Source organism: Rhizoctonia solani, chromosome 11 (genome assembly GCF_016906535.1).
Source record: "Rhizoctonia solani chromosome 11, complete sequence".
NCBI classification, from domain to species: Eukaryota; Fungi; Basidiomycota; class Agaricomycetes; order Cantharellales; family Ceratobasidiaceae; genus Rhizoctonia; species Rhizoctonia solani.
The window spans coordinates 1,937,238-1,953,254 of record NC_057380.1 but is presented as its reverse complement, the minus strand read 5'-3'; the positions used below and the strand labels follow the sequence as shown (position 1 = coordinate 1,953,254).

The 16,017-nt window shown below is 46.5% G+C and overlaps 2 protein-coding genes across 2 annotated transcripts; one reads left to right on the top strand and one right to left on the bottom strand.

The window, feature by feature from the left end:
- Positions 1-1,228: 1,228 nt before the first annotated feature.
- On the top strand, positions 1,229-2,749 carry RhiXN_10628 (Fungal specific transcription factor domain; the record flags this gene model as incomplete). The annotated part of the gene is made up of 5 exons (XM_043330444.1): positions 1,229-1,343; positions 1,416-1,693; positions 1,880-2,287; positions 2,354-2,479; positions 2,543-2,749. The coding sequence occupies 5 exons, from the start codon at positions 1,229-1,231 to the stop codon at positions 2,747-2,749; spliced, it is 1,134 nt and encodes a 377-aa protein (XP_043184541.1).
- A 4,086-nt stretch (positions 2,750-6,835) lies between these two features.
- Positions 6,836-7,708, bottom strand: RhiXN_10627 (Fungal specific transcription factor domain; the record flags this gene model as incomplete). The annotated part of the gene is made up of 4 exons (XM_043330443.1): positions 6,836-6,901; positions 6,942-7,067; positions 7,128-7,601; positions 7,649-7,708. 4 exons carry the CDS (start codon positions 7,706-7,708, stop codon positions 6,836-6,838), a joined length of 726 nt encoding a protein of 241 aa, XP_043184540.1.
- Between the last annotated feature and the right edge of the window lie 8,309 nt (positions 7,709-16,017).

Genomic DNA, 16,017 nt, shown 5'->3' with positions numbered 1-16,017 from the left:
ATTTGGGAGTCGAATCAATAGGGCATAGACATAGTGCTGGCAGTGGTCGCGAGAACAAGAACAAGCGTTCGCAAATATAGTGGAACTGATTACGTATGTGACGTGTGTGTTCTTAGTTCTGGTTAGCCAAGGCTTCTCTCCACGTCGAACTAGATGCGCTCGGGCTATCGAGGTCGAAGGGCGAGGAACCTCTGGCTCCAATTGGATACTCTCACAAAGTCTCTGGTGTGCTTAGTCATCTGGCGCCAAGGTTCAAATTCATTGGCAATTGGCCTAAAAAGAACTCCCGCGGTCGGGTTGGAATTTTCCCCAGCACGGCGCCACGCTCTCATGGATGTGGAGGCTCACTAAGCCTCAGGTGGCGATGACCGGACACCCGAGAAGCGCCGTCGTGACAACTCTTTCGTTATGCAATGATGTATCGCGCGAGTCGCGTACGAGTACTTCCGACGCTCTTATTGCAGCTACTCTACCACATCCCCCGATACTGTATCTTTATTTTTACTCATGAAGCACACCCCGGGCCCTTGCCTTCCAGCTGTTTAACTTGCCGTCAACGGTTAGTCACTGCATATGTGCTGCGGACTGAAGTTTACGAGCTCTCTGACCTATCAAATCACTAGACGAAAGAAATGCGACAAAAATCGCCCTGCTTGCGACAGGTGTCTAGTTGGAGGCTTCAGATGTCTTGGATACGACCATATACCAACTTCATCCAATCCCAAGCAGCCCAGGGCCTCCACCTCCAAGCAAGCTGCCACTAGCTCATTACGAGCACCCAGTATTCGAGATCCCAAAAACAGACTAGGATCGCCAGGATACAACTCTTACAGACACTCCTCAACGGATAGTGGGACATCCGACACGGGCGACTTGTCCCCGAGGCAACTCAGCAGCATGCACACAACTCCCGCGGCCCGTGCAGTAAGTCCAATCCGGCCTCGGTCTTCCTTACTGGCATAGGGTTTGTCATACTCATACTCACCCGAACTTTCTCAGCCGTCTTGTACATCAGCCTTCCCCATGCCGAGGCCTGTTTCTGCGCAATCGCCTCAAAGGGTTACCCAAGCCGGCTATTTGTCATCGCCAATATCATCTGAATGCCCTCGAAGCTCGATGGCCCTTGCTCCCAAGACTGTATTTGGCCCCCTCGACCGCCGGTAATAGAATCTAGCCCGTGGAGCTACAAGAGCTCCCAAATGAAACCTGGGCGCAGCCCTTGTTCTCCATGATCGATACCTATGGAGGATCATATAATCCTTCATTTGTGTTTAACCTTCCTCCGACCATATCCCCGAACCCTTTATTCTCAGGACAAATCATCGATTTCATTTTGGCTCAATGTGAGATAGCCTTCCTTTCCCCCTGACTGGCGTGCCGCTTTGCTGCGTTACTAACCAAAATAACGTTAACAGATGAACCTGTATTGGAGATGGTATTTTTCCGACCAACCCGGGAAATGCTCGACTTTGCACGACAAAAACTTATCGTGCGGTTACAAGAGTCCAACCTGACACATTGGTCAATGTACATCGGAGCGCGCATCTTTCAAGCGTTGATGAAATACGGGAAACGGGCTGATCTACGGTTTCTCGAGAAATGTGTGCAGAGAATGGGAGAACATGTTTGTTCCCAAACTACGAGGGATGGGTCATTAACTGGAGCGTTACATGCCCTGTCTGGAGGACTAGAAGTAAGTGCTTCACATTGTCCGCCAGATTACCCCAATCAGTAATAAACCTCCGAAAGCTTGTTTTCTTGGATTATATGACATCTAATAGTCGTTCAGGATACCAACTTTTCAAACAACTCGTGCCTTCGTTCATACGTGCGGCCGAAACTCTCCCATCATACCTTTGCTCTCAAAAGATATCGCTAGTCGAAGCATTTACATCCACAAACTACGAACTCGGTCGGTTCGTATTCATCGACGCGGTCACATTTTATCCTCGGCGTTGCCCCCACGATCGCCTACGACACCACGATGCCTGTCGTTCGAACTCCAATCGAGTGCAACGGACTTCCGGGGTCTATACACCCTACCGAGTGGATGCATGGGTCTCCCATCGAGCTTACGGCGCTCATCATCAAAATTAGCCTCTGGCGGGCCAAGCACCCAGATATCCAATGCGCCCCCGAGTCGACCTGGAAACCGCTCGAGATTGAAGCGTGGGCCTGGGCACCGAGGGTCGCCAGCCCGGGCGCCCTCAACGAGCCGAATCAGATGGTAATCAGGATGGCTGTACAAGAAGGATGGCGCCACGCTGGATTGATTTACCTTTACATGGTGAGACTTCAGCTCTTTACCTCTCTCTTTAAGCTTTGGCTGAATGAAATGGATTTGGCGATGTAGGGAATGTGTGGATGTATGAGCGACGATCCGCGCGTCCAGGCCTCGGTTCGCCAAATCGTACAGCTGTTACAGATTCTCCAGCCCGATCTGACTACGAGGTCCCATTACTTCATTCCTTGCCTTATTGTACGATATCTCGCCTGCTTTCTTTCATATCTCGCTCGTTACTAAGAAAATCTTTATTCATAGGCTTCTATATGCACACCCTCTGAGAAACACCGCACAGAGCTGCGTAATGCGTTTGTCAAGGTCGAGGAGCACTTGCCTTGGCTCTTCCGAGCGCTCGATTACAGGAATCTGGTCGACCATTTATGGCACGGTGCTGCGGCAGGTGGGAAGCCTGTCAGGTGGGAGGATTATATTAACTCGAGGAGGGCAGTTATGCCTATTGATTAATTGCGAAGGACGAAGTTTAAATCTGGGTTTATTATCTTATTCTATTGGTATACGTTATGTGTGTATAGTATTGTTACAATATACCTTTCAATGGGGACTATATTGCGTTACAAGCCGCGTGCTAACAACAGTGGCTCGACACACACTCTGGTAGAGTTAGGTATTGACGTAAGTGCTATTATTAAACCATGATCGGCAACGGGCAACTTGGCCCGAATCACTGACTCCAGCGTGCCGAGAGTTTCAAGTTTGTCAGAGAGACAAAGATTCGACAAATTAATACTCAAAGGACGTTCGTGTCTCCCGGACTACCAACGATTACCTCTCGATACTTGTGGAGAGAGAAAGAGAGTTAACGTTGTCCAGCACGTAGCAAGAGGCAGCCCCCACTTGTAACCCGCCTTGGCTCAACTCAATCCATAGCTCGCAATTCCTCTCAATTATCTAGAGAATAAATTCAACAAGGAAAGACTGGTTTGTGGCCGATGTCCGAGCTCCGTAACTGTCCTGGTATATAATCTATTATGGTCTATAGAGTTTCGTAACTGAAGTTGTGAGCAATTTCTCTCAATTGTAAGTCTTCGTTTGTTTCGTTTTCGTGCAAAGTACTATACATAAAACACCGGATCTATTCTTTATCCATAAGTTGCTGCTTATATATGAGTGCTTCAGTCACGCTATTCGACGACCCGCCCTTACATATAGCTCTGTGTACCGCATACACCTACTAGCTATGACGTAATTCTTCACTACGCGTCCAATATTAATGCTATAAAACCGCTAATCTGGACGATATAAGTGTATGGTCGGCAGGTTTTGATCGAATCGTAGACTCTAATGGTTAATTGTCAAATTCGACCACATCGCGTACCATGAGTTATGCTTACGAGCTTTACGACCCGTCGTACCTCCGGGTGGGAGTGGTCGGCGTTGTGTTCTCCTGGCTCGCAGACGGGGTAGTGTGCTTGCCTGGGCCTCGTTCCTCGGCCACAGGCAAGCACACTACCCCACCCGCTCACCTCCATTGGCGCTTAAACTGTGGTGGACCCTAGTCAGCTGTCAAAAATGTCTCTGTGCTGAGTCAGCTTTCCCACGGCTTCCCTCGCGTTAATAGATAAAAAAAATAATTGGGTAGACCCAAGCACAGCAAGTTCATTGCAATTCCTCCCATTAATTAGCACAGATAGCTATACTACATATGTGAATGAATCATAATCTAAATAAAAACTAGAGTGATCAACAATCGATAGCGAAAAAGGGCTAAAAAACCGGCGTCTGTCCTTCAGCTACTGGTAAGACTGCTCTTCTTGACCGAGTATAGTCGTTCCAAGTTGTTGCTCTGCCGTTTTTCGCTGCACCATGCCAAAGGTGCTCGAGCACCGCTGTAAAATCTGAACTTCGAAGAACCCACATCTTGGTCGCTCTCATCGAGGAAAGTTTCTCTTCAACTAGTCCTCGTTGTGATTCCTGCCGAGCACACGTTCCGACCTGCGTGGAAGGTTAACATTGATACCGTATAAATTTATGACCGATACTTACGATTAAACAAGGAACAAATAAGTGGCGATCAAATGAGTCAGTGTGCTTTACTGTTCCAACGAGCCTAGTTATTTGGTTTGCCGACGAGTTGACTCGGGGGTCCGCCGAATTTACCCCGCATATGGCCTGTTGGCGTCAGATATTTGGCATAAATAGTAGTAAAAGTTTAAATTTACCATATAGAGATATATCAACATTGCATGTCTCCAACTCTCTTGCACAGCTAATCTCGCTACAACATCCCTGGAGTCATTCGTCGATTCCGACACGGGTTCCCACTCCATCAACTCCCTCTCTATGCCCTTCCACTGGTTCAAGCCACTTTGACCTCCCGCGGAAAACCGTAATTTGTTTATTCGTGCGCATTGAATGACAAACTCCTGGGGACACCCCCAAATCCATTCCATCTGAAACCGTGAATGACTTGCTTGCCCTGTGATGTCGTAAGGTAGGAAAGTTGAGGTCCCCAATACCATGGCTACAATATTATCCATCCATATGAAGTTGAAGATTTCATATTTCGCACATGACATAACTTGCGAAATGGATATTAGTCCAGATTTAGTCCATATCTCAGGATGTCGGTAGGCCAGACGAAGAAGAGTGGGAGTGGCCTTTTGAATAAGTTCATATCCAGCAGCATTATTAGACGTCATAAATTTGAAGCCTGCTAACTGAAATTCATTCGACTTGGCGCTGGAGAAAAAAGTATCAAACCTGACATACATCAATAGTGCCAGCTAATCGCCCCTCAATATGCGACTGGTCGTCTGCATTGTTCGATACTGCGCAAATGTGGGAGTACAATCGGTCGGTAAGATTTGAATACACGGTCCAGTTTGTGTCGTCAAAATTGTCGATCAAGGCCTGAATTATCCTAGCCCCAAGGACATGACCGAGAATGTGATTACCGAACTCCGAAGGCGGAGAATAATTCCCTCCCGGAGTTCAGGCGGGGGCATTTTGAACGCAATCTTGTCAACAAACCGAACGTCTAGTGTCAATTTCAGTAACATTCAGCTAGTTTGAGATTTTAACAGCTTACACTGGCTAAGAATAAACGGTAAAGTATTACTCTCTATTTGACGGTCAAGTGCCAGTGTTCTGGACTTAGTTAAAGACAATGTTGATAGGGAACTTTTGCGGCTGGAGTAGCGTGGACTGTTATCTGGGCGCTTTGAGCACCTAGTTTGATGCCATGAAGAGCTTCGTACACTTACTTGAAGCACCCCAGCTCGGGGTCGATACAATAGCTGAAACAGCCCCCCGGAGAACTCTAGGAGCACTATTCAGTGACCTGTCAAATGGGCGGAGAAGGTCTGGAGGCTCCCAAGACGGAAATACGGGTGAAGGTGCTCGAATAGGAGGATCTGGACCAGAGCAAAACAAACCATCGCGTATGCAAAGGTTACATATAGGTTCGGCTCTATCGCAGACTTTACCCCTACGAAAGCCGGATAAGTACTCGTCAATCGTAATCAACGGTAGCGATATTAGACGAACATACTTACCTCTCTAGGCAGTTTTTGCAACTATGGCCCCCGGCATCTTGCATGTGGCTGTAAATCATACAACCAGCGTACTATATACGCCTAGTCTATAAATGGCATAAGAACTCAGATCGAGTAACCTCGCCCTAAACAAGAGTGATGACTCCCGCTGTAGATGGGATCAACTCGGTTCGAGTGCTGACTAAATTTCGAGTAGGGAATAGGCAGACTTCAAATATCCACAGATCACCGGAGTTCCAAAGGGCTATCTTAACGACTTTATCAGGCGAATTCGGGCACAACTCCACAAACGCTCGCCGTGGTTCGCCTTGACGATGAGGTTACATCAAATTACGTGACATTTGCCTTTGCACTCGATTACGTTATCTAAGACCACCATAAAGAGTTTTAGAATTTCCCCATCTCACACGTACATGGAGGGATGCTATGAATGGTTTTAGTCTAATAGAGAGTTTTACCATATTGTTCACTGTATCTGTCTTGGGTTCTCTTCGAGGAGTATACGGTGAAGTGACAAGCTGTTATTCAATTTACATGATGCTGATGTTAACAACCAATCTCCAGTACAATTCAGTCAGCGTGTAACGTTACGGTATCATACGTTTCCTTATTTGCCTCATTTATCGTTACTGAACGTATCACCATCCTTACCAAGTCCTGTATAGTACCGCGGCGCCTTTTAAGGCCCGCGTACCCGAAATGTTTATGTACTGTTCTTTCTCTTGCATCAATCAAGTGTTTGTGAATTTGTCAGTTAGTCTTGATATTAAGATTGCGATAAGTCCATCAACATCCGATCTACGGAGTTCTACACAGCGATAGAGTAAAAAGGGAGGGGTGAACTCCCCCCCTCCCCCGGCGCCTCAATACTAGGTCATTTAATAACCATCGACATGAAAAGACGCCTTCCGAGAACGAACATAATCATTTCATGTGATTGGGCGCCCACCTTTTGCGGCGCCGAGCCATAAATGCTGGAGCACACGCACGAAATCTGACATCTTAAGAATCCATATCCGATCATGAGGCCGAAAAACTAGAATTTGTAGGATGCTCTGGCGCTGCGACTCCAGATGTGCGCAAGCTCCAGCCTGAACAAACCCTGGGTTAACTATCTTAAACCCTCCAGAGCCATAACTTACAAGGATGGCAGGGGCAAACATATGGCGTTCATATAGCTTTGGACCTTTCACAACATGAGAAAGTTGAATGATCTGCTTGACCGAGGACTGCACTTTGGGGTCCATCGAGGTAACCCCGCCCACGCCCTGGTTCAGGAGCAACGCATTAATGAACACAGCAGTAATCGTTTTGGTCTCACCACTTACCATATTCAGATAAATTAGATGCGCGTGTCTCCAGCCCTCTATGACCGCTAGTCGTGTAATGGCATCTCTCGAGAGGTCGGTTTGGTCAATGACCGGCCCCCATTCTTGAATTGCTGATTCTATGGGTCGGCAGTCTATTTGGGGCGAATGGCTATTGTACTGTTTGGTGGTCAACCGCATTGCACTAATGCTTGCAAACCAAGAAATAAATTCTTGTGGGCATCCGTTGAAATATTCCATAAGATTTTTTGAGCATAGTTTCTCCGATGCATCAATGGTAGTATCATAGTGCAGAAGTGGGGTTGTTCCAAGAAGCGTCGAAGACATAACGTCGACCCAGACGAAGTAACATAGCTCTATAACTCCGAGAGACAGTATTTTTTGTACAGAAATTCTGCCTTGTGGGGGCGCTGTTCTTCTCAAGAATGTGTAGCCAGACGTATTGTTAGAGACAACAAACTTGTAAGCCGTGAGCTAGAACTGGATTAACTCGAGAATCATCTGACAGGGATGCAACTTACTTCGATGGCTGCGGTGAGTCGGCCTTTAGCACAGATCAAGCTTGAAGCCTCGTCTGGCATGGTGCAAACCTGCCAGTAAAGCTTATTGATTGATATCTCAAGTGTCGCCCAGTCAATATTGACTTTGTGGTCCAGCAATGACTGAATTACTCTGGCGTCCAAAGTCATTAGCAAGACTGTGACATCTGATTTTGAAAATCGATTCATAAAAAGGCTACCATTGATGGATGTGGGTTACCAAATGATATGGAATGTATTACGCAGGTATCTGATTATGAAATAAGTGTTGAATATGCGGCAAAATATTGAAAGATACAGACACTGGTAGCGTATGAATGGAAACGCGTAGCTTACAGTATGGAGATCAGGAGGTATGCTTTTTGGTATCATCAAGTGTTCATGCGGAATCTCGAATTAACCCTTTTATAGTCAGCAAGTTGCCTTTTATATTCTCCAGCCTCAGTTAGCAACTTGCTTCCCTTTTGAGTATATTTGATTACTGCTTAATTTCCCTATCTATAACAGTATACGTGTGTGTCTACAACATATCATCACCGCCTTTAGTGATTTCCTCCCTGTACTTAGATAGCATGTTGCTACCTTACATAGCTTGCCCACTGTAGATAGGTAGTTAATCACCATAGGTAGCACCCTTGTTGCCTTACACAACTTACATTTTGTACTTGCCAGCCATAAGCGTCATCCCCCCCCCCCCACTTGGTCCCAGACAACGTCTAGGACATACACTTGTGCCCAAAAAGATTGAGCCACGTGAGCTCAAATCAATGACGCTCACGCGTCACCCGCACAATTGAGAATTCGTTTACAATGTAATAGTAAATTATGTAGATACAGTAGTATAGAACATATGCACAAAGTTTTAGATCAAAACTAAGTCTCCTTGTGGAGATATGCGTGAGCGAAATTTTTGGGCTGGCTCATTCTTTTTGATCACTTTATATAAGCTACTTGGTCCTCCCTCATCGAGTGCCATTTACCACCCCTTTTTACGCTTGAATACCTGCCAAAAGTGCGCAAATGGCTTGATACACTAGTCCCGAGACTAAGGCTCAGATAATTGCGCTGAAAAAGCTCAAATACTCAGATCGGGCTATTGTTCAGCTTTTGCAACCTCAGACCAAGGTCTCTCACGCAACTGTTGGTTGTATCTGGGCCAAGTATGGACTTACTGACCGCCCACTTGATCGACACGATCCCATTCCTGGGCGCCCACAAAAATTAACCCCCAGCGACGTCAGATTTGCCGCTTTGGCCCTAGCTTGGAGTAGAGTACCAACAGCAGCAAATATTAGACGGCAGTACTTCCCTGCCGTTGGGTCCTCTACCCTCCGCCGCTACCTCCGAGAGCTGGGTTTACGGCCGTACAAACGCCGCCGAGTACCCCTGCTCACTTATTGGCATAGAAAAGCCCATTGCGCGTGGGCCCACAGTCAATTATTCTGGCCACAATCACGCTGGGACAACATTGTCTTCTTGGACAAAGTCCGAATCAAGTTATTTGGGGCCGACAGCGGCCAATATTACTGGAGGCGGCCTAGTGAGTCCCGTATAATCCCCGATACACCAAAAAGACAATATCTCATGGTGGCGGGGGTATCTTCATTTGGGGGTGCATTACCCGAGAGGGAGTCGGGCAATTGTACCTTATACAACGCAAGCTGAACGCCCCGGGATACATTGAAATCCTTGGGGACGCCTTCTTTGGAACCCTCGCCGACTATAAAATCACCCCGTTTGACATTACATTCCAGCACGACCAAGATCCGAAGCATACAGCCAGGCTGACACAACGTTGGCTTGCCAGTTGGGGCGTAAGCGTCCTCCCATGGCCGTCAAAAAGCCCGGATTTGAAATAATCAAGAACGTCTGGTGGCATCTGAAGGAGCGCGTGCGTACTCACCGACCTCCCGCTTTGAATAAGGAAGAATTATGGAAAATAGTGAGGGACGAATGGAAACAAATTTCCCTGAAATATATTGGCAATTTGTATGATTCATTACCGCGTCGAGTACAAGCTGTGTATTTAGCTAAAGGTGGAAACACCAAATACTAAAATTTGTATCCAAATTATTCAGTTTTGCATGTCATTTTGGGTGCATGCATGCAGTTGCAGGTGCAATTTGAAAATGCTCAAAAAGAATGGGCCAGCCCAAAAATTTCGCTCACGCGTATCTCCACAAGGAGACTTAGTTTCGATCTAAAACTTTGTACATATGTTCTATACTACTGTATCTACATAATTTACTATTACATCGTAAACGAATTCTCAATCGTGCGGGTGACGCGTGAGCGTCATTGATTTGAGCTCACGTGGCTCAATCTTTTTGGGCGCAAGTGTATATATGCATGATAATGCTTGCCCACACACAGCAAAACTCACTGTTGATTGGCTTGAGAACCATGGAATTGAGTGTATTGAATGGCCAGGAAACTCACCCAACCTTGACCCAATTGAAAACTTATGGATGGAGCTCAAAAGGCGTCTAGGCAAGTATAAGAAACCACCCACAGGGATGTTGGAACTGTGGGGTTAGGTTCAGGTGGTTTGTGATGGATTTGTGCTGGAGTATTGTCAGAAACCCGATTGAAAGCATACCAAAACGCATGACAACGGTTCTGGAGAGGAAAGGGAAAGAAACTCCTTACTGAACTGTCATGTTTGCTCAGATACGTTTGCCTGCGTCAAAACCTCTTACATGCAACTCCTATCTTGTTTCATTTATTTATCCGTCATGTCCTAATTAGACGCGTTGTATATACATGTGATGTGTAGCCAAGACGATTTCCTATCGATTTTAATTATTCATAATTTCTGGGTTGGCCTGGCCACCGAGCTACATAAGTTTTAAGTCAAAAATATTATCTCTGTGAGAGGTTTTGACGCAAACTGTATATATACATCTATATACATCCGATTTCAACATATGCTCGTGCCATTAGATCTATATTTCAATCATTTGACCAAAACTACAAAGATCCTATTTATTCAATGATCCCGTGGTTGCTGGAGAGGATGGGGTGTAGCGCTATATTGGAAGACGAAAAATGATTACGCAAGCAGCCCCGGTGGCCCGGCCTTTGGGAACCATAGTAAAATATATGATATGCAGATTGATTGAGGATTTCCTGACCAAGCAGTGTGCCTGAAAACTGGGTCAAATTTGGACTGCTGCTTGTCCGAGACCAAAAACACGCACGCTGGGATTGCTACTGGCGCCGATACTTCGCATTTCTCCGAGTACAATCACCGAAATGCGGCTCTCCCTTCAGATATCCCATTGAATTCATCATGTATTCTTTCCATTGCAATACTTTGCAATTCTTTATGATCAGGTCCTATTGCTGTATTCGCACTACGGTATCAAAAGCGAATACTATCGCTAACATTCAAGGTAAGCGTCTGTATATTCACTCCTCCGTCCACTGGTCCAATGTATACATCTGTAGATATGCGACTGAAAGCTCCCCTTGTTCAGAACATCGAGTCTTTTTAGCCTGTGAGCCAATATGGCATAACCGTTTCCTTATATTATGGTTGTGTACACTCAAGTTCATCAATCAAGGGTGCTCGCACAATATTGAGTGATGCGCACCGTCTGATACTATCAAGGCAGCGTAGAACAATGTGTTGTCCTCAAATCGTATAAGCCTGGCCGAGTCTCCGTGTCTTGAGCCCCAATACACAGACTGAATGGATTGTATTGACCCCCGGAAGCATTAAGTGACCAAATAAGAATCGTACCCTGATGCCCATGATTGAGCCCTTGTCGATCCTTTCCACGTGGAATATGGCATTAATGATAGATGATAAGCACCATTTGCCATATCAAACATGGTAGACGCACACATAACTTGTAATTGTGTAGGCTTTTGCCCCAGTACTTTGGTTACTACCCTTGTTGCACAGCTGGCGTGGGGCTGGATGGAGGTCATCCCATGGTTAAAGTGCGACGAGCTATACTCAATGGATATGTGATCTTTACTGGTATATGTCGCGTTTCGATATGAGTCTAATCAATACAAATTGAACAAAATAGGCGAAATTACAAATCCAGCTCACACCCCGCCCCGCTCAATAGAGTCGAAGAAGCGAATGTGTAGCAAGGTGACATCGTCGTTGGTGATTTCTAAAGAGTGTGTATGCTTTCTGGCTGGGAATTAATCGTGCATGCCTTGTTGAGAAATGAATACCACGACTGAATGGTATGCATGAACGCTTCAAGGATAGAGTCGCGCATATTGAATCAGTACAATTCTTCTCTCTACGTGCCCTCAACGCATTTATTGAGGTTACTAAGTAAGTGTTCAAAGGGGCCAGGCCTGATTCGCTTCATATCGACACAAGAACAGTTCCAATACATCCAGTTAGCCTTATTCTACGAAAGTCAAGTCGTCGCATACTTCATATGATGCAAATGTCTAATATTCAAATCAACAATAAAGCATCTCACTAGTCAATGTTTTGCACGTAGTAGCCTGAAATCATGCCATAAACCCACCATGCGCTTGGTTCTCCCAGATCAGACATCAGCGACTCGAGTGTATTAGATATGTTCGGTGTCTGCATATTGCCAGTTATGAGATAAAGCGCTACAGCTCTGGGGTGACCATATACTTCGAGTGAGGGGATCATACCGGAGTAACTGGTGTCGCATACTTCAACCCAAGAAGGTGGGTCCATGCATGCATTGGAATTCCGTCAGGTTCCTTCGTCGAATCCACCTTAACCCTTCTATGCCCCTAGCGCGTCAATCATCTTGGAAAGGATTTGGTCTTCCGCTCATGTCCCACAAGTCTCTCTTCGCTTTACGAGCCATAGCCCTACCTATATGCAAACCTATTCTGGAGCTCTACTATCCACACCAGGTGCTTTGCATTGAACCCCTTTGGTGGTGAGACTTTTCACGATGTTCAAGTCATGCGCTCCAAGAGCGGGAATCGATCATTCACCTGCGTAACCGCCGGGGATTTGCGCATGTAAGCGAGCCCAAAAACAGGAATCCATTCATTCCGACTATATGAGTAGATTGACTTCCTCTCGCCTTATTCGACGTATACAGTAATTTCTCACACGAACCAAGCTTATCGTATCTGTCCAGTGAAGAAGGTTCTGGGTCAAGGCGAATCATACGTGGAGCTTGCGTGAGACCGGAAGCAGCCGCCAGGCCAGTTCATTAAACTCTAGCTATATGAACTCAAAACATCGCGACTTGAAGCTGAGTGGTTGTATTGAGCAAAACTGCTTTCGGCGCGTCTTGAAGTATACGACCAGAAGCGTTGCCCATGGTATTTCTTCCAGTGGACCATGCGAGAAATGATGAACGCACTCGACCTCGAGTCCACGAGCCTACGAGGCATGGGATCAGACCATAAAGTAATACGAATCAATATCTGTCCGATGGGGGCGGCAGACTGTATAAACCCGATTCAGGAAGTGAATCTAATTCAGTCAGGAGAAAGGCTATATCAGGTGTATCAGGGGCTCGATCAAGATCTATAAATTATAAACTTGGGATCGATCCTTCTTGGAAGTGACAGCAGAGGAAACGTCCAATAAAACAGTAGCAAAATAGGCTTCCCCAATCCCGGGCTTGATCTCAGGCCGTGAACATCGGAGCGCCACTGATCGTTACCGTTAGAACAAGTTGACATAACGGGTTACTCGAGAAAGCGTGTTATATGCATTGTTATGGGCGTATATAATCGTAGATCCGGGAAGCACACGGAGTTAAATACATGAATAATGAGCTGAAGGAGATACAGTGCCGTGTTGCCGGTTACTGGTTCCGTCTGGCTGGGTCTACGCATTGGCCATGGATGACCAGACGCTTCTGACATTATGAGCTACCGGCAACGGGGTGGGTAAAATAATCTCACGAAAGTGATCTCGTCGTCACACTTTGTGTACAATGTGTTTGCGCATCTTCCGTTCACCCAACGGACACGGGGCTTCTTTCTCCGAGCAACCGGTGATCAGGGAGTTCTTTCGGCCCGGTTATAAGATGCGTTCAAGCCGAGCACTGCTTTTCCGTCCCGGGGACGATAAGCGAGTGTTGTAAACGAATTGGTTCCGAATGGTTTTAGGGTGGGTGGGGGTTATTTATTCAAGTTCGGTTGAGGTCTTTACGATATGGATATACAGCTGTGGGGCAAAAGGATCCGTCTTTTTCCAATCGGTTTCGAGCCGAGCGGGATGTTGGCCATATATGCATACGAGTTCGTGGGTTAGCTAGCACCGCGTGTTTAGTGTGAAAGAGCAGAGCGATATAATTCAAACTTCCGAGTGCGATCGAAGCCGCTTCTTTTCTCTTGCAGTCGTACTGTTGCCATGATCCCCTACTAACGCTGGATCCAATTCGGGAAACCGACCAAATACTGCTCGAATCATCGTTTGCATATTCAGCTGTTCTGTGCAAGATCTGTAGAAAAATTGGGAGTTCAAATTTGTTATATTTGAGTGTTGGCTGCTGGGTCGGATGTGCTATACCATTTGACAACGGGATACAAGTTCCTTATTTGGAGGTGGTGTCCCTTGGGACCTTTTTAGGCAAGATATCACACAATTGAGACCAAGTTCGCTCTTTGGGTCAGAATAAACGTACTTTGAAAGCTTACCAGCGTTCGGCTATATCAAATTTTTATATTTATATGGTATTTTTGTCATCGCTTGGGACCGCAATTTAAAAATATGGTGGCGCCCAAGGTCTCTAATATACAGAGATGTACCTACGCTTGTGTGGACTTTTGCTACGGACACACAGAGCCGGCAAAAGCCTATTACCGTACCGTAGGCCGGCGCATTGGATCCATATGCATGTAACGTATTCCATATTGTTTACAGTATATCGCTACGGCGTCTCTCTTTTTCCTCGACACAACGCAGTGCCAGCCTCAAGAATCCACGCATTCCCAATACTCCGGTGATTTTTCTGGTGCTTGCTTGCATGTAATATGCATGACCCATCTCTTGTCCATTGTGCATACACACGGCCGCTCCCGGCCGTCTACCCGCACTCGCTCGGGGACATGGCCTAGCACCCTACCACTAGCCGCACCGGCTATCCTCGAACCGGTCCTAGTCGAAATACCCATTCGCTTGGTTGTGTGAGATCCTACTTACCCATCGTGTCGTCGTCTCGGTCTCGAGACCCAGTCGGGACTAGGCTCTGAGATTATGGGAGTGTGTGGTACGATTGATTCGGATTGTTTTGGACCCGGAGTTGAACTTGGTATAGCGAATTCAAAGTCTAGGCGACAGCAAACCATTCCTTGTGCTCTCTCGTACTCATAAAACCAGACGTTTATTCAGAAATACAATCTACAAACGGGACGAACCAAATCACCAACCAACGCCTCGTCAAATCAACCAAAAAAGGCACGAGTCGAATGCGCCCGTGTTGACCAAAAAGACCAACTCCTAATTGATTCTCTCTAGTGGGCGTCGAGGGTCGGTTCGAGTGATATGAGAGTTTAGTCAAGTTTACCAAGTCCGTAAAAGGTCTAGCTATGGAGGACCGATTTCCTAGCGTATCCCCGCCCGATAGTAGATACAAGATCACTATTCATGCCCGGGGTCAGGGGCGAAATGGAATAAAATAACAAGGCGTACAAGAGTGTATGTCGTTTGTGCCACAGACTTGACCAAAGGAGTATAGGTTCGATCGTTTTTCCCATGTACCTCGGGCACGCGCGCAAAAAAAATAATGAGGGAATGAATGGATGGAGGGATGGATGGATGGCGCGGGCGGATATCGACTACTAGGGGTGATGATGATCGACGGCGACGCCCTAGTACCTCGCCCATACGCATTAACCTCGTTTTCTTTCCCCGCCGCAGCCCAAAAAACCAAGAGCCAAGAGCCAAGGATGATATGCATTTCATTTGGAGTAGGAGGCGCTAGGAAATAGCCGTACAGTCTGAGATCGAATCCGAGGTTGGGCGGGGTCAGGGTATAAGGACGTGTTTTGGAAATGGAGGGATTAGACTTTGTTCGTGGGTAATTTGAATGGTATTGGACTGCTTTTGTTGGGGGTTGATCGTTTGAGTTGGATAAGAGAAGAGTGGACATCAGCACGTTGAATTAATTTTGGTGTTTGATTGACCGAGGCAAGAGGTGGGTGTGAAATGGCGGTGGGAGGGGATGACATGTAACGCCGGCGGCATGAATAATTAAATACATCCACTGTTCGCGGATGGTGAAAATATAAAGAGGGATACGAGCGTGGCTGGGAGTTGAAATGGGAGAGAGACTAGCGGGGGGCCAGACCGCAGACACGTGGGATGTGGAATTGAGTAATCGCCCGTTGCCCAGCCACCACGGTTAGGAACAGAGTGACGACCACAAAGC